This window comes from Schistocerca cancellata, chromosome 8 (assembly GCF_023864275.1).
Source record: "Schistocerca cancellata isolate TAMUIC-IGC-003103 chromosome 8, iqSchCanc2.1, whole genome shotgun sequence".
Lineage (NCBI taxonomy): Eukaryota > Metazoa > Arthropoda > Insecta > Orthoptera > Acrididae > Schistocerca > Schistocerca cancellata.
The window spans coordinates 81,106,332-81,121,817 of NC_064633.1; the positions used below are offsets into that span (position 1 = coordinate 81,106,332).

Below are 15,486 nucleotides of genomic sequence, written 5' to 3' on the forward strand. Positions count from 1 at the left end.
AAAGACCTGTGCCACATAATATGCTCGCGACAGGATACATGTATTTATAAATTTAACCCTCTGTATTTGGTCCATACTGCGATAAACGTTATCTATTAAAGCACCCTTGACTTTGAACAAGACATCCCGCCAATTTGCCGTTATCATCCTTTGTGGAGGGACCGTCAGTATCGTCCCAAGAGATTTGTGTTCCGTAACATGGGTAGCCCATTCTAGGCCGACATCGTCAAGTCCCCTTATACGCAGAAATTTGCTTTTAGTTTCGTTCATTTTTGCGCCAGAAGCGGAACAATAGCGCCTGAGGTCTGCCTCCAGTACAATCACATCATCCCTGTTCCTCACGACGATGCCGACATCATCAGCATATGCCCCAACTGCAGTTTTCTTCCCGGCGATCGTTATGCCCGTCATGTGCTCATGTACTAGCCGCAGCAATGGTTCTAGGGAGATGACAAAGAGCAACATGGAAAGGGGGCTTCCTTGGGGGACACCCCTTGCGATGGTAATTGGTCTTGTGAGCTGGCAGTTAACGGAGATCGTGGCGGCCAGACCAGTGATCATATTGCGCACGACAGCGATGGAGTCATGCCCGAAGCCCATCCTCCGCATCGTTTCGAAGAGGTATTTATGGCTGACACTATCAAATGCTTTATAAAAATCGAGAAAAAGGAGGCCGCAATTAATGGTGCTGGCAGACGACAGAGCGACGATATCTCTATATTGTGCTGTAGTCTGAAATATTGATCGCCTATAAGCACAAGTTTGCTGTTGCCCAATTATGTTTGCGGTCAACGGCATCATTCGATTGTTTAAAGCTCTCGCAATAATCTTATAATCTGAATTAAGAAGAGAAATCGGCCGGAAGTTGTTAATCTTTTTACATCCCTTATTTTTAGGAATCAACACGATTTTACATTCTTTAAGTTCTGATGGTACAAACTTTCCCCGCAGGACGTCGTTAACGGCTTGTGTCAACTTATCACCTATGATACCCCAATATCGTTGATAGAATTCGACCGGAAGGCCATCAGGGCCCGGCGATTTACTTTTAGGGGAGCCGCGAATTAATTCAAGGACTTCATCTGGACTAAAAGCTGAAAATAAGCTGGCGTTATCGTCGGCAGTAATTGTGGAGGTTGTAAACGCAAATAACTCATCCAAATCGTCCTCTTGCGTTGCTTCTGCCTCATACAGAGCACTGTAATACCTGTGGATTTCTCTGATGATCTCGTTTTGCACAGTGAGGACAGTACCGTTTTCTAATTTAAGTTCGTCCATGAATATCCGTCGTCGGTTCTTGCGATGTTTAATCAGATGATATAACGCAGCCGTTTCGTCCTCGCTAACGGATCTGGCTTTTGACTTAAGTTTAAGACCCTCCAGTTGTTTTCTCTTTAAGCTTAATAATGTCGCTTTAATTTTCTTGATGTCGGACAGGCGCCTGTCTGAGCCATCTGCCTGATCATACAAATCCCTTAAGACCATGTAGTAAAATTCCATTGTACGGTGAACTGCCCGAGATCTCTCTATACTATAAGATATAATTACTTTCCGTAATTTGGGCTTCGCCTTGCGGGTCCACCACTCCAAAACACTCGGAAAGTTGTGTACAGAGCGCAAGCAAAATTCCCAAGCTGTCTTTAATTCGACCTCGAGCTCGTCGTCTGGTAAAAGGCCGACATTCATGCTCCACTGATTCCTAAACCAGTGAGTTGGTTGCCGGTCTAAGTTTATGCAGGCACTCACACTACAGTGGTCAGAGAAGCTGACTGGAGTGATTTCCACTTGTAGCAAATTCCTCACTATGTGACTTGACATATAGATTCTATCAATCCTGCTACTGGAATTATGTGAAATGTGCGTGTATTTCACAAGCGTGGGATACTTAACTTCCCACGCGTCCCTCAGTTTCATTTGGGAAACAAGAAAGTTTAATTCAGGGGAATAATTAATATTGGGGGATTGATCTTTATGGTGCAATACACAATTAAAATCGCCGGCAATGATCAAGTTTGGCGAGTCTCTCCGCAGTAAGTAAATGATATCCTCCTTAAAGAACTTCGATCTGTCAGCGCGCCGTGTACTTCCAGATGGTGCATACAGATTGATTACACTGACGCCCATGATATTCACGCCTATGCCCCGTCCAGAGTCTAACTTTTCGACATCGGTTATAGGTATTCCTTCCCTAACTAAAATCGCTGTGCCAGCACTGAATTCAGGAGCGAAATTGAGTATTGCAACATAGCCGGGAATGTTAAGTTGCCATGTTGCAACCTCCTGTAAAAGGGCAATATCTGTACCAGAGTCAAACAAAAATTGTTTTAATAAAGCAAGTTTTAACTCTGACGTAATCCTATTGATATTAAGGGAGGTGATAGTATAGGCCTGTAGCATATAGGTAATGAGATGTAAAAGTATAACAAAACGATGGCATCGAGCTCAAGAGTGCCAGGTGCAGAATTAAAAAAGGTATAATGTGAGCAGCCATGAGAGGATTATTGGATCAAGAAGCAAAATAAAAACGATAACAAGTGATACACTACGAATCATAAGCCGGTTGTAGCAAAAAAAACGACACAGTGAATGCTGCGAACCATAACCGGATAAAAGGATAGAAGAAACACGATTGCAACCTTAGGCGACAGCATGGAACAAGCCTTGTACCAACGGAATTACTACTGTGGAGGATGGGCTTCGCCGAGTTCTTTGCTGTTGTCATCACCGGATCGTTCCCTCACAATTTCATAACTAATATTTCGGGATACTACATCCGCTTGCGAGGAAGTGGAATTTCCCTTGTTGCGAGGAGCGGAGAGACTTGGCTGTGGATTGAGCCTTCGTCGTGGGGCGTTTTGAGGTCCCGAAGTTTTTGTGGATTCTTTGAGACGCGGTCGTGTCATTGTCGCAGCACTGCCGCCGGCAGCTGGCAGGTTGGTAAACACTTGCACTTGTTTACTTCCGCCCGAAACTTGTTGTCGGGCGTCAGCTGTAGCGCGTTGTTGACACAACACTTCCTCACTGTGTGCGCGTTGTAGCGGCTGTTGTCCTTCGGGCGCGGCACTCAAAATTGGAGGTTCCTGTTCATGACCCGGCGTCTCAGAATTCGGCATCCCCTCAAGTCCATCCGCACTGGCGTCAAAATCGACCCGCATAACATCATCTGGTACTAAATCCTCCGCGGTTGATGGTTTTGGTTTCCGGGCTGCAGGAGTCGCGGGAGATACTTCCTCATCTGACTGCTCATCACTACGTTCCAGCGGCCTTTTCTTTTGCTGAGATTCACTTTCAAGACAAACTGGCGCAGCAGTTTGCCGTCCTACGAGTGGTGGAAACGCATCAGCAGTTATGGGCGGGGTCTCGGAGGTAGTTGCCTGGGGAGCATCAACATCAGGGTCTGCAGAAGAACCAGAAGTATCTACTGCCATTACCTCGTTAAGCGTTAATCTACGCCGCGGCTGGAGATTATTTTTTAAGACAAAAACTCGGCGGGGGCAGTCCTGACGAAGATGGCCTAGTTCATTGCAGATATGACAGGTGGGGGCTTGACCAGAATATATAATGTGAGCCTTATAACCGTCAACCGTGATGTGAGAAGGAATGTTCATTTTTACTTCCATGTCCACAGATCTAATCCCATTGAAACATTGTAATTTGTAGCGAGACGACCACTTTTCGTTGACAATTTCTTTAACCTCACCAAACTTAGAAAGTGCATCTTTAATTTTAGCATTGTCAATCTCTATGGGCAAGTTAAGTACTCTAACTGTCTGAATCGATGTATCGGCACGTGTTACAGTAACCATACTAGTGGTGCCGTCGCGATGAACAAAAGGGACTTGTTTGCCGATTTTTTCAATAAGTCGATCAACTGCTACTGGACTGAGAAACTTGACAAACACGCAATAACGATCAGAATCTAGCTGGGTGGTGTGCACAGAATCAGAAGTGATGCCTATTACCTCGGTTAGCCAGTCGTGAATCTCGAGGGCGGTCGGTTGAACTCGGCGGGTATCCTTGTCAAAGCCAAAAACCAGGGTGTTTTTCCGGATGGTGGTAGACATGGCGCTGCAGCTGTATGGAATCCGGTCAAGTCCGAATCCCGTACAAGATCGGCAAGTTGCTGACGAAAAGGACGACCACAAAAAAAAAAAAAAGTACAATGCACGTGAATCACTCGGAACACAGAAACACACAACGGCAAACAGTAAACACTGGCAACGACACCGGCGACGCGGAGCAACCAGCTAGCACGTCCGACCGCGGCGACAGCGAAAGCCGGAATAACCACTCGGCCACGACTGCCACTGAGCTAAGGAGGCGCCTCCTAGCGCGCTTTTCGGGTACTTTGTTCTTACAGACTAGGGAATCGGAGACCTTCATCTCGAAACGCACCGCATGAGCGACCATTATTTGCATTTCGTTAGCACAGCTGCTGCTTTCCTGCACATCTCACACCATATCGATGTACAAATTAAATTCCAAAACAAATTTATTTCATTTCAGAGTTACTTTCAGCTTCAAATACCGTTCCTCTGATATTCATCCGAAGCTAGGCATCGTCGTAACCCGTTACGTTCATCACGCAAGGCTCACGAGAGGGGCGCATGTTCGATCCGCGTAGACACAAAATTCTGAGCCGCCCAGCGTGGGGCTCGAACCCACGACCCTGAGATTAAGAGTCTCATGCTCTACCGACTGAGCTAGCCGGGCTGTACACAAGGGTTACGAGCCATACAATACTGATTTGACCTGCGACCATCTATTGAAGATTCTTTTGACTACAGCTTATTTCCTGCTGCCACAAATCAGCTACAATCCTATTTAATGAAAAATTGTCTCCGAAAGGCATCAAATCTGCTTGAAATGATACGTGGCTATCAGCACCATTATTCAACACACATGCTCGACTGTGCGCAGACGCCTGTGGCGTAGCCCTTGGGTCCTGAATCAGATGCAGTAGTTGCAACAAAAACTCTCCTGAACGGCACTGTGCCGAAAATTTCGCTACAGATCACCCTTGTGTTGCTTGTGCTTCAGGTAGACGCCGGTTTTGCAGCCAGGAAGCGGACAGCAGCTACTTTCAACTAGTTTTGCAGTACTCAAACAACACACTAAAACAGCATGCATCTTTTGCAGAACAGGAAAAACTCGACCGTGACAGGATTCGAACCTGCAATCTTCCGATCCGAAGTCCGACGCCTTATCCATTAGGCCACACGGTCACTGGCGCAATATGCGTCCCCACACACACCTCATTTTCACCATTTGTACACTTGGCGGAATGAATTTCCCATCTTTGACCCAGTTCTCCATCTCAAATTTTAGTACTAAAAGTGCGACGCTACTTCTTGCTGTGTCCCATCGCAAGTTACATTCAAGCCCTTATGACGCTGATCAAACAAGAGGTGGCAAATCAGCTTCAATCGCTTAGTGCCATCTCAGTCGCTTGCGGAAGGTACCTCACCTTAAGTGATACAATGGCGAGTTGTCGCTATTACCAAAGCGCCGCCGCCGACGACGACGACGACGATGATAAACGCGAGGGTCTTTATCAGGGGTAGAAAATACATCACAAGAACTAAGTATTTCACGTCGGCATTCACCGGAGACTGCCAAAAGCAGCAGTGTCTGGTGCCCACTTTAATAGCACCATTCACACTATTCATTTGCGAGAGCATTTCTTAAATACCGCACCCATTCATAATTTTTTTTTATCCTTGACCGCTTTTTTCGAAAGGGCCACGGTGGGAGGGGCTGTTACAAAATTCATTTGCCTCCTGTGAGGATCGAACTCACGACCTCTGGTTTACTAGACCAGCACTCTGCCACTGAGCTAAGGAGGCGCCTCCTAGCGCGCTTTTCGGGTACTTTGTTCTTACAGACTAGTGAATCGGAGACCTTCAGCTCGAAACGCACCGCATGAGCGACCATTATTTGCATTTCGTTAGCACAGCTGCTGCTTTCCTACACATCTCACACCATATCGATGTACAAATTAAATTCCAAAACAAATTTATTTCATTTCAGAGTTACTTTCAGCTTCAAATACCGTTCCTCTGATATTCATCCGAAGCTAGGCATCGTCGTAACCCGTTACGTTCATCACGCAAGGCTCACGAGAGGGGCGCATGTTGGATCCGCGTAGACACAAAATTCTGAGCCGCCCAGCGTGGGGCTCGAACCCACGACCCTGAGATTAAGAGTCTCATGCTCTACCGACTGAGCTAGCCGGGCTGTACACAAGGGTTACGAGCCATACAATACTGATTTGACCTGCGACCATCTATTGAAGATTCTTTTGACTACAGCTTATTTCCTGCTGCCACAAATCAGCTAAAATCCTATTTAATGAAAAATTGTCTCCGAAAGGCATCAAATCTGCTTGAAATGATACGTGGCTATCAGCACCATTATTCAACACACATGCTCGACTGTGCGCAGACGCCTGTGGCGTAGCCCTTGGGTCCTGAATCAGATGCAGTAGTTGCAACAAAAACTCTCCTGAACGGCACTGTGCCGCAAATTTCGCTACAGATCACCCTTGTGTTGCTTGTGCTTCAGGTAGACGCCGGTTTTGCAGCCAGGAAGCGGACAGCAGCTACTTTCAACTAGTTTTGCAGTACTCAAACAACACACTAAAACAGCATGCATCTTTTGCAGAACAGGAAAAACTCGACCGTGACAGGATTCGAACCTGCAATCTTCCGATCCGAAGTCCGACGCCTTATCCATTAGGCCACACGGTCACTGGCGCAATATGCTTCCCCACACACACCTCATTTTCACCATTTGTACACTTGGCGGAATGAATTTCCCATCTTTGACCCAGTTCTCCATCTCAAATTTTAGTACTAAAAGTGCGACGCTACTTCTTGCTGTGTCCCATCGCAAGTTACATTCAAGCCCTTATGACGCTGATCAAACAAGAGGTGGCAAATCAGCTTCAATCGCTTAGTGCCATCTCAGTCGCTTGCGGAAGGTACCTCACCTTAAGTGATACAATGGCGAGTTGTCGCTATTACCAAAGCGCCGCCGCCGACGACGACGACGATGATAAACGCGAGGGTCTTTATCAGGGGTAGAAAATACATCACAAGAACTAAGTATTTCACGTCGGCATTCACCGGAGACTGCCAAAAGCAGCAGTGTCTGGTGCCCACTTTAATAGCACCATTCACACTATTCATTTGCGAGAGCATTTCTTAAATACCGCACCCATTCATAATTTTTTTTTATCCTTGACCGCTTTTTTCGAAAGGGCCACGGTGGGAGGGGCTGTTACAAAATTCATTTGCCTCCTGTGAGGATCGAACTCACGACCTCTGGTTTACTAGACCAGCGCTCTGCCACTGAGCTAAGGAGGCGCCTCCTAGCGGGCTTTTCGGGTACTTTGTTCTTACAGACTAGTGAATCGGAGACCTTCAGCTCGAAACGCACCGCATGAGCGACCATTATTTGCATTTCGTTAGCACAGCTGCTGCTTTCCTACACATCTCACACCATATCGATGTACAAATTAAATTCCAAAACAAATTTATTTCATTTCAGGGTTACTTTCAGCTTCAAATACCGTTCCTCTGATATTCATCCGAAGCTAGGCATCGTCGTAACCCGTTACGTTCATCACGCAAGGCTCACGAGAGGGGCGCATGTTGGATCCGCGTAGACACAAAATTTTGAGGCGCCCAGCGTGGGGCTCGAACCCACGACCCTGAGATTAAGAGTCTCATGCTCTACCGACTGAGCTAGCCGGGCTGTACACAAGGGTTACGAGCCATACAATACTGATTTGACCTGCGACCATCTATTGAAGATTCTTTTGACTACAGCTTATTTCCTGCTGCCACAAATCAGCTACAATCCTATTTAATGAAAAATTGTCTCCGAAAGGCATCAAATCTGCTTGAAATGATACGTGGCTATCAGCACCATTATTCAACACACATGCTCGACTGTGCGCAGACGCCTGTGGCGTAGCCCTTGGGTCCTGAATCAGATGCAGTAGTTGCAACAAAAACTCTCCTGAACGGCACTGTGCCGAAAATTTCGCTACAGATCACCCTTGTGTTGCTTGTGCTTCAGGTAGACGCCGGTTTTGCAGCCAGGAAGCGGACAGCAGCTACTTTCAACTAGTTTTGCAGTACTCAAACAACACACTAAAACAGCATGCATCTTTTATAGAACAGGAAAAACTCGACCGTGACAGGATTCGAACCTGCAATCTTCCGATCCGAAGTCCGACGCCTTATCCATTAGGCCACACGGTCACTGGCGCAATATGCTTCCCCACACACACCTCATTTTCACCATTTGTGCACTTGGCGGAATGAATTTCCCATCTTTGACCCAGTTCTCCATCTCAAATTTTAGTACTAAAAGTGCGACGCTACTTCTTGCTGTGTCCCATCGCAAGTTACATTCAAGCCCTTATGACGCTGATCAAACAAGAGGTGGCAAATCAGCTTCAATCGCTTAGTGCCATCTCAGTCGCTTGCGGAAGGTACCTCACCTTAAGTGATACAATGGCGAGTTGTCGCTATTACCAAAGCGCCGCCGCCGCCGACGACGACGACGATAATCGCGAGGGTCTTTATGAGGGGTAGAAAATACATCACAAGAACTAAGTATTTCACGTCGGCATTCACCGGAGACTGCCAAAAGCAGCAGTGTCTGGTGCCCACTTTAATAGCACCATTCACACTATTCATTTGCGAGAGCATTTCTTAAATACCGCACCCATTCATAATTTTTTTTATCCTTGACCGTTTTTTTCGAAAGGGCCACGGTGGGAGGGGCTGTTACAAAATTCATTTGCCTCCTGTGAGGATCGAACTCACGACCTCTGGTTTACTAGACCAGCGCTCTGCCACTGAGCTAAGGAGGCGCCTCCTAGCGCGCTTTTCGGGTACTTTGTTCTTACAGACTAGTGAATCGGAGACCTTCAGCTCGAAACGCACCGCATGAGCGACCATTATTTGCATTTCGTTAGCACAGCTGCTGCTTTCCTACACATCTCACACCATATCGATGTACAAATTAAATTCCAAAACAAATTTATTTCATTTCAGAGTTACTTTCAGCTTCAAATACCGTTCCTCTGATATTCATCCGAAGCTAGGCATCGTCGTAACCCGTTACGTTCATCACGCAAGGCTCACGAGAGGGGCGCATGTTGGATCCGCGTAGACACAAAATTCTGAGCCGCCCAGCGTGGGGCTCGAACCCACGACCCTGAGATTAAGAGTCTCATGCTCTACCGACTGAGCTAGCCGGGCTGTACACAAGGGTTACGAGCCATACAATACTGATTTGACCTGCGACCATCTATTGAAGATTCTTTTGACTACAGCTTATTTCCTGCTGCCACAAATCAGCTACAATCCTATTTAATGAAAAATTGTCTCCGAAAGGCATCAAATCTGCTTGAAATGATACGTGGCTATCAGCACCATTATTCAACACACATGCTCGACTGTGCGCAGACGCCTGTGGCGTAGCCCTTGGGTCCTGAATCAGATGCAGTAGTTGCAACAAAAACTCTCCTGAACGGCACTGTGCCGCAAATTTCGCTACAGATCACCCTTGTGTTGCTTGTGCTTCAGGTAGACGCCGGTTTTGCAGCCAGGAAGCGGACAGCAGCTACTTTCAACTAGTTTTGCAGTACTCAAACAACACACTAAAACAGCATGCATCTTTTGCAGAACAGGAAAAACTCGACCGTGACAGGATTCGAACCTGCAATCTTCCGATCCGAAGTCCGACGCCTTATCCATTAGGCCACACGGTCACTGGCGCAATATGCTTCCCCACACACACCTCATTTTCACCATTTGTACACTTGGCGGAATGAATTTCCCATCTTTGACCCAGTTCTCCATCTCAAATTTTAGTACTAAAAGTGCGACGCTACTTCTTGCTGTGTCCCATCGCAAGTTACATTCAAGCCCTTATGACGCTGATCAAACAAGAGGTGGCAAATCAGCTTCAATCGCTTAGTGCCATCTCAGTCGCTTGCGGAAGGTACCTCACCTTAAGTGATACAATGGCGAGTTGTCGCTATTACCAAAGCGCCGCCGCCGCCGACGACGACGATGATAAACGCGAGGGTCTTTATCAGGGGTAGAAAATACATCACAAGAACTAAGTATTTCACGTCGGCATTCACCGGAGACTGCCAAAAGCAGCAGTGTCTGGTGCCCACTTTAATAGCACCATTCACACTATTCATTTGCGAGAGCATTTCTTAAATACCGCACCCATTCATAATTTTTTTTATCCTTGACCGCTTTTTTCGAAAGGGCCACGGTGGGAGGGGCTGTTACAAAATTCATTTGCCTCCTGTGAGGATCGAACTCACGACCTCTGGTTTACTAGACCAGCGCTCTGCCACTGAGCTAAGGAGGCGCCTCCTAGCGCGCTTTTCGGGTACTTTGTTCTTACAGACTAGTGAATCGGAGCCCTTCAGCTCGAAACGCACCGCATGAGCGACCATTATTTGCATTTCGTTAGCACAGCTGCTGCTTTCCTACACATCTCACACCATATCGATGTACAAATTAAATTCCAAAACAAATTTATTTCATTTCAGAGTTACTTTCAGCTTCAAATACCGTTCCTCTGATATTCATACGAAGCTAGGCATCGTCGTAACCCGTTACGTTCATCACGCAAGGCTCACGAGAGGGGCGCATGTTGGATCCGCGTAGACACAAAATTCTGAGCCGCCCAGCGTGGGGCTCGAACCCACGACCCTGAGATTAAGAGTCTCATGCTCTACCGACTGAGCTAGCCGGGCTGTACACAAGGGTTACGAGCCATACAATACTGATTTGACCTGCGACCATCTATTGAAGATTCTTTTGACTACAGCTTATTTCCTGCTGCCACAAATCAGCTACAATCCTATTTAATGAAAAATTGTCTCCGAAAGGCATCAAATCTGCTTGAAATGATACGTGGCTATCAGCACCATTATTCAAAACACATGCTCGACTGTGCGCAGACGCCTGTGGCGTAGCCCTTGGGTCCTGAATCAGATGCAGTAGTTGCAACAAAAACTCTCCTGAACGGCACTGTGCCGAAAATTTCGCTACAGATCACCCTTGTGTTGCTTGTGCTTCAGGTAGACGCCGGTTTTGCAGCCAGGAAGCGGACAGCAGCTACTTTCAACTAGTTTTGCAGTACTCAAACAACACACTAAAACAGCATGCATCTTTTGCAGAACAGGAAAAACTCGACTGTGACAGGATTCGAACATGCAATCTTCCGATCCTAAGTCCGACGCCTTATCCATTAGGCCACACGGTCACTGGCGCAATATGCTTCCCCACACACACCTCATTTTCACCATTTGTACACTTGGCGGAATGAATTTCCCATCTTTGACCCAGTTCTCCATCTCAAATTTTAGTACTAAAAGTGCGACGCTACTTCTTGCTGTGTCCCATCGCAAGTTACATTCAAGCCCTTATGACGCTGATCAAACAAGAGGTGGCAAATCAGCTTCAATCGCTTAGTGCCATCTCAGTCGCTTGCGGAAGGTACCTCACCTTAAGTGATACAATGGCGAGTTGTCGCTATTACCAAAGCGCCGCCGCCGCCGCCGACGACGACGACGACGATGATAATCGCGAGGGTCTTTATCAGGGGTAGAAAATACATCACAAGAACTAAGTATTTCACGTCGGCATTCACCGGAGACTGCCAAAAGCAGCAGTGTCTGGTGCCCACTTTAATAGCACCATTCACACTATTCATTTGCGAGAGCATTTCTTAAATACCGCACCCATTCATAATTTTTTTTATCCTTGACCGCTTTTTTCGAAAGGGCCACGGTGGGAGGGGCTGTTACAAAATTCATTTGCCTCCTGTGAGGATCGAACTCACGACCTCTGGTTTACTAGACCAGCGCTCTGCCACTGAGCTAAGGAGGCGCCTCCTAGCGCGCTTTTCGGGTACTTTGTTCTTACAGACTAGTGAATCGGAGCCCTTCAGCTCGAAACGCACCGCATGAGCGACCATTATTTGCATTTCGTTAGCACAGCTGCTGCTTTCCTACACATCTCACACCATATCGATGTACAAATTAAATTCCAAAACAAATTTATTTCATTTCAGAGTTACTTTCAGCTTCAAATACCGTTCCTCTGATATTCATCCGAAGCTAGGCATCGTCGTAACCCGTTACGATCATCACGCAAGGCTCACGAGAGGGGCGCATGTTGGATCCGCGTAGACACAAAATTTTGAGGCGCCCAGCGTGGGGCTCGAACCCACGACCCTGAGATTAAGAGTCTCATGCTCTACCGACTGAGCTAGCCGGGCTGTACACAAGGGTTACGAGCCATACAATACTGATTTGACCTGCGACCATCTATTGAAGATTCTTTTGACTACAGCTTATTTCCTGCTGCCACAAATCAGCTACAATCCTATTTAATGAAAAATTGTCTCCGAAAGGCATCAAATCTGCTTGAAATGATACGTGGCTATCAGCACCATTATTCAACACACATGCTCGACTGTGCGCAGACGCCTGTGGCGTAGCCCTTGGGTCCTGAATCAGATGCAGTAGTTGCAACAAAAACTCTCCTGAACGGCACTGTGCCGAAAATTTCGCTACAGATCACCCTTGTGTTGCTTGTGCTTCAGGTAGACGCCGGTTTTGCAGCCAGGAAGCGGACAGCAGCTACTTTCAACTAGTTTTGCAGTACTCAAACAACACACTAAAACAGCATGCATCTTTTATAGAACAGGAAAAACTCGACCGTGACAGGATTCGAACCTGCAATCTTCCGATCCGAAGTCCGACGCCTTATCCATTAGGCCACACGGTCACTGGCGCAATATGCTTCCCCACACACATCTCATTTTCACCATTTGTACACTTGGCGGAATGAATTTCCCATCTTTGACCCAGTTCTCCATCTCAAATTTTAGTACTAAAAGTGCGACGCTACTTCTTGCTGTGTCCCATCGCAAGTTACATTCAAGCCCTTATGACGCTGATCAAACAAGAGGTGGCAAATCAGCTTCAATCGCTTAGTGCCATCTCAGTCGCTTGCGGAAGGTACCTCACCTTAAGTGATACAATGGCGAGTTGTCGCTATTACCAAAGCGCCGCCGCCGCCGCCGCCGACGACGACGACGACGACGACGACGATGATAATCGCGAGGGTCTTTATCAGGAGTAGAAAATACATCACAAGAACTAAGTATTTCACGTCGGCATTCACCGGAGACTGCCAAAAGCAGCAGTGTCTGGTGCCCACTTTAATAGCACCATTCACACTATTCATTTGCGAGAGCATTTCTTAAATACCGCACCCATTCATAATTTTTTTTATCCTTGACCGCTTTTTTCGAAAGGGCCACGGTGGGAGGGGCTGTTACAAAATTCATTTGCCTCCTGTGAGGATCGAACTCACGACCTCTGGTTTACTAGACCAGTGCTCTGCCACTGAGCTAAGGAGGCGCCTCCTAGCGCGCTTTTCGGGTACTTTGTTCTTACAGACTAGTGAATCGGAGACCTTCAGCTCGAAACGCACCGCATGAGCGACCATTATTTGCATTTCGTTAGCACAGCTGCTGCTTTCCTACACATCTCACACCATATCGATGTACAAATTAAATTCCAAAACAAATTTATTTCATTTCAGAGTTACTTTCAGCTTCAAATACCGTTCCTCTGATATTCATCCGAAGCTAGGCATCGTCGTAACCCGTTACGTTCATTACGCAAGGCTCACGAGAGGGGCGCATGTTGGATCCGCGTAGACACAAAATTTTGAGGCGCCCATCGTGGGGCTCAAACCCACGACCCTGAGATTAAGAGTCTCATGCTCTACCGACTGAGCTAGCCGGGCTGTACACAAGGGTTACGAGCCATACAATACTGATTTGACCTGCGACCATCTATTGAAGATTCTTTTGACTACAGCTTATTTCCTGCTGCCACAAATCAGCTACAATCCTATTTAATGAAAAATTGTCTCCGAAAGGCATCAAATCTGCTTGAAATGATACGTGGCTATCAGCACCATTATTCAACACACATGCTCGACTGTGCGCAGACGCCTGTGGCGTAGCCCTTGGGTCCTGAATCAGATGCAGTAGTTGCAACAAAAACTCTCCTGAACGGCACTGTGCCGAAAATTTCGCTACAGATCACCCTTGTGTTGCTTGTGCTTCAGGTAGACGCCGGTTTTGCAGCCAGGAAGCGGACAGCAGCTACTTTCAACTAGTTTTGCAGTACTCAAACAACACACTAAAACAGCATGCATCTTTTGCAGAACAGGAAAAACTCGACCGTGACAGGATTCGAACCTGCAATCTTCGGATCCGAAGTCCGACGCCTTATCCATTAGGCCACACGGTCACTGGCGCAATATGCTTCCCCACACACACCTCATTTTCACCATTTGTACACTTGGCGGAATGAATTTCCCATCTTTGACCCAGTTCTCCATCTCAAATTTTAGTACTAAAAGTGCGACGCTACTTCTTGCTGTGTCCCATCGCAAGTTACATTCAAGCCCTTATGACGCTGATCAAACAAGAGGTGGCAAATCAGCTTCAATCGCTTAGTGCCATCTCAGTCGCTTGCGGAAGGTACCTCACCTTAAGTGATACAATGGCGAGTTGTCGCTATTACCAAAGCGCCGCCGCCGCCGCCGCCGACGACGACGACGATGATAATCGCGAGGGTCTTTATCAGGGGTAGAAAATACATCACAAGAACTAAGTATTTCACGTCGGCATTCACCGGAGACTGCCAAAAGCAGCAGTGTCTGGTGCCCACTTTAATAGCACCATTCACACTATTCATTTGCGAGAGCATTTCTTAAATACCGCACCCATTCATAATTTTTTTTATCCTTGACCGCTTTTTTCGAAAGGGCCACGGTGGGAGGGGCTGTTACAAAATTCATTTGCCTCCTGTGAGGATCGAACTCACGACCTCTGGTTTACTAGACCAGCGCTCTGCCACTGAGCTAAGGAGGCGCCTCCTAGCGCGCTTTTCGGGTACTTTGTTCTTACAGACTAGTGAATCGGAGACCTTCAGCTCGAAACGCACCGCATGAGCGACCATTATTTGCATTTCGTTAGCACAGCTGCTGCTTTCCTACACATCTCACACCATATCGATGTACAAATTAAATTCCAAAACAAATTTATTTCATTTCAGAGTTACTTTCAGCTTCAAATACCGTTCCTCTGATATTCATCCGAAGCTAGGCATCGTCGTAACCCGTTACGTTCATCACGCAAGGCTCACGAGAGGGGCGCATGTTGGATCCGCGTAGACACAAAATTTTGAGGCGCCCAGCGTGGGGCTCGAACCCACGACCCTGAGATTAAGAGTCTCATGCTCTACCGACTGAGCTAGCCGGGCTGTACACAAGGGTTACGAGCCATACAATACTGATTTGACCTGCGACCATCTATTGAAGATTCTTTTGACTACAGCTTATTTCCTGCTGC

At 47.0% G+C, this 15,486-nt stretch overlaps 1 protein-coding gene and 21 non-coding genes across 22 annotated transcripts; all 22 read right to left on the reverse strand.

Annotated features, from left to right (window-relative positions):
* Positions 1-2,678: 2,678 nt before the first annotated feature.
* LOC126095374 (translation initiation factor IF-2-like) lies at positions 2,679-3,428 on the reverse strand. Its single transcript, XM_049910179.1, has one exon. It carries the CDS (start codon positions 3,426-3,428, stop codon positions 2,679-2,681), a length of 750 nt encoding a protein of 249 aa, XP_049766136.1.
* Positions 3,429-4,640: 1,212 nt separating this feature from the next.
* Trnak-cuu (transfer RNA lysine (anticodon CUU)) lies at positions 4,641-4,713 on the reverse strand. Its single transcript has one exon. It is a non-coding gene; the product is annotated as a tRNA-Lys (tRNA).
* Positions 4,714-5,152: 439 nt separating this feature from the next.
* On the reverse strand, positions 5,153-5,225 carry Trnar-ucg (transfer RNA arginine (anticodon UCG)). Its single transcript has one exon. It is a non-coding gene; the product is annotated as a tRNA-Arg (tRNA).
* A 549-nt stretch (positions 5,226-5,774) lies between these two features.
* Positions 5,775-5,846, reverse strand: Trnat-agu (transfer RNA threonine (anticodon AGU)). The gene has a single exon. It is a non-coding gene; the product is annotated as a tRNA-Thr (tRNA).
* A 318-nt stretch (positions 5,847-6,164) lies between these two features.
* Trnak-cuu (transfer RNA lysine (anticodon CUU)) lies at positions 6,165-6,237 on the reverse strand. The gene has a single exon. It is a non-coding gene; the product is annotated as a tRNA-Lys (tRNA).
* A 439-nt stretch (positions 6,238-6,676) lies between these two features.
* Positions 6,677-6,749, reverse strand: Trnar-ucg (transfer RNA arginine (anticodon UCG)). The gene has a single exon. It is a non-coding gene; the product is annotated as a tRNA-Arg (tRNA).
* Positions 6,750-7,295: 546 nt separating this feature from the next.
* Trnat-agu (transfer RNA threonine (anticodon AGU)) lies at positions 7,296-7,367 on the reverse strand. Its single transcript has one exon. It is a non-coding gene; the product is annotated as a tRNA-Thr (tRNA).
* A 318-nt stretch (positions 7,368-7,685) lies between these two features.
* Positions 7,686-7,758, reverse strand: Trnak-cuu (transfer RNA lysine (anticodon CUU)). The gene has a single exon. It is a non-coding gene; the product is annotated as a tRNA-Lys (tRNA).
* A 439-nt stretch (positions 7,759-8,197) lies between these two features.
* Positions 8,198-8,270, reverse strand: Trnar-ucg (transfer RNA arginine (anticodon UCG)). Its single transcript has one exon. It is a non-coding gene; the product is annotated as a tRNA-Arg (tRNA).
* A 545-nt stretch (positions 8,271-8,815) lies between these two features.
* Trnat-agu (transfer RNA threonine (anticodon AGU)) lies at positions 8,816-8,887 on the reverse strand. Its single transcript has one exon. It is a non-coding gene; the product is annotated as a tRNA-Thr (tRNA).
* A 318-nt stretch (positions 8,888-9,205) lies between these two features.
* Positions 9,206-9,278, reverse strand: Trnak-cuu (transfer RNA lysine (anticodon CUU)). Its single transcript has one exon. It is a non-coding gene; the product is annotated as a tRNA-Lys (tRNA).
* Positions 9,279-9,717: 439 nt separating this feature from the next.
* Trnar-ucg (transfer RNA arginine (anticodon UCG)) lies at positions 9,718-9,790 on the reverse strand. Its single transcript has one exon. It is a non-coding gene; the product is annotated as a tRNA-Arg (tRNA).
* A 545-nt stretch (positions 9,791-10,335) lies between these two features.
* Positions 10,336-10,407, reverse strand: Trnat-agu (transfer RNA threonine (anticodon AGU)). Its single transcript has one exon. It is a non-coding gene; the product is annotated as a tRNA-Thr (tRNA).
* Positions 10,408-10,725: 318 nt separating this feature from the next.
* On the reverse strand, positions 10,726-10,798 carry Trnak-cuu (transfer RNA lysine (anticodon CUU)). Its single transcript has one exon. It is a non-coding gene; the product is annotated as a tRNA-Lys (tRNA).
* Positions 10,799-11,864: 1,066 nt separating this feature from the next.
* Positions 11,865-11,936, reverse strand: Trnat-agu (transfer RNA threonine (anticodon AGU)). Its single transcript has one exon. It is a non-coding gene; the product is annotated as a tRNA-Thr (tRNA).
* Positions 11,937-12,254: 318 nt separating this feature from the next.
* Trnak-cuu (transfer RNA lysine (anticodon CUU)) lies at positions 12,255-12,327 on the reverse strand. The gene has a single exon. It is a non-coding gene; the product is annotated as a tRNA-Lys (tRNA).
* Positions 12,328-12,766: 439 nt separating this feature from the next.
* Positions 12,767-12,839, reverse strand: Trnar-ucg (transfer RNA arginine (anticodon UCG)). The gene has a single exon. It is a non-coding gene; the product is annotated as a tRNA-Arg (tRNA).
* Positions 12,840-13,405: 566 nt separating this feature from the next.
* Trnat-agu (transfer RNA threonine (anticodon AGU)) lies at positions 13,406-13,477 on the reverse strand. Its single transcript has one exon. It is a non-coding gene; the product is annotated as a tRNA-Thr (tRNA).
* Positions 13,478-13,795: 318 nt separating this feature from the next.
* On the reverse strand, positions 13,796-13,868 carry Trnak-cuu (transfer RNA lysine (anticodon CUU)). Its single transcript has one exon. It is a non-coding gene; the product is annotated as a tRNA-Lys (tRNA).
* A 439-nt stretch (positions 13,869-14,307) lies between these two features.
* Trnar-ucg (transfer RNA arginine (anticodon UCG)) lies at positions 14,308-14,380 on the reverse strand. Its single transcript has one exon. It is a non-coding gene; the product is annotated as a tRNA-Arg (tRNA).
* Positions 14,381-14,934: 554 nt separating this feature from the next.
* Positions 14,935-15,006, reverse strand: Trnat-agu (transfer RNA threonine (anticodon AGU)). The gene has a single exon. It is a non-coding gene; the product is annotated as a tRNA-Thr (tRNA).
* Positions 15,007-15,324: 318 nt separating this feature from the next.
* Trnak-cuu (transfer RNA lysine (anticodon CUU)) lies at positions 15,325-15,397 on the reverse strand. The gene has a single exon. It is a non-coding gene; the product is annotated as a tRNA-Lys (tRNA).
* Positions 15,398-15,486: the final 89 nt, after the last annotated feature.

Coding starts and splice junctions, on each gene's coding strand:
- LOC126095374 (XM_049910179.1), bottom strand. CDS start 3,428: ATGGCAGTAGATACTTCTGGTTCTTCTGCAGACCCTGATGTTGATGCT.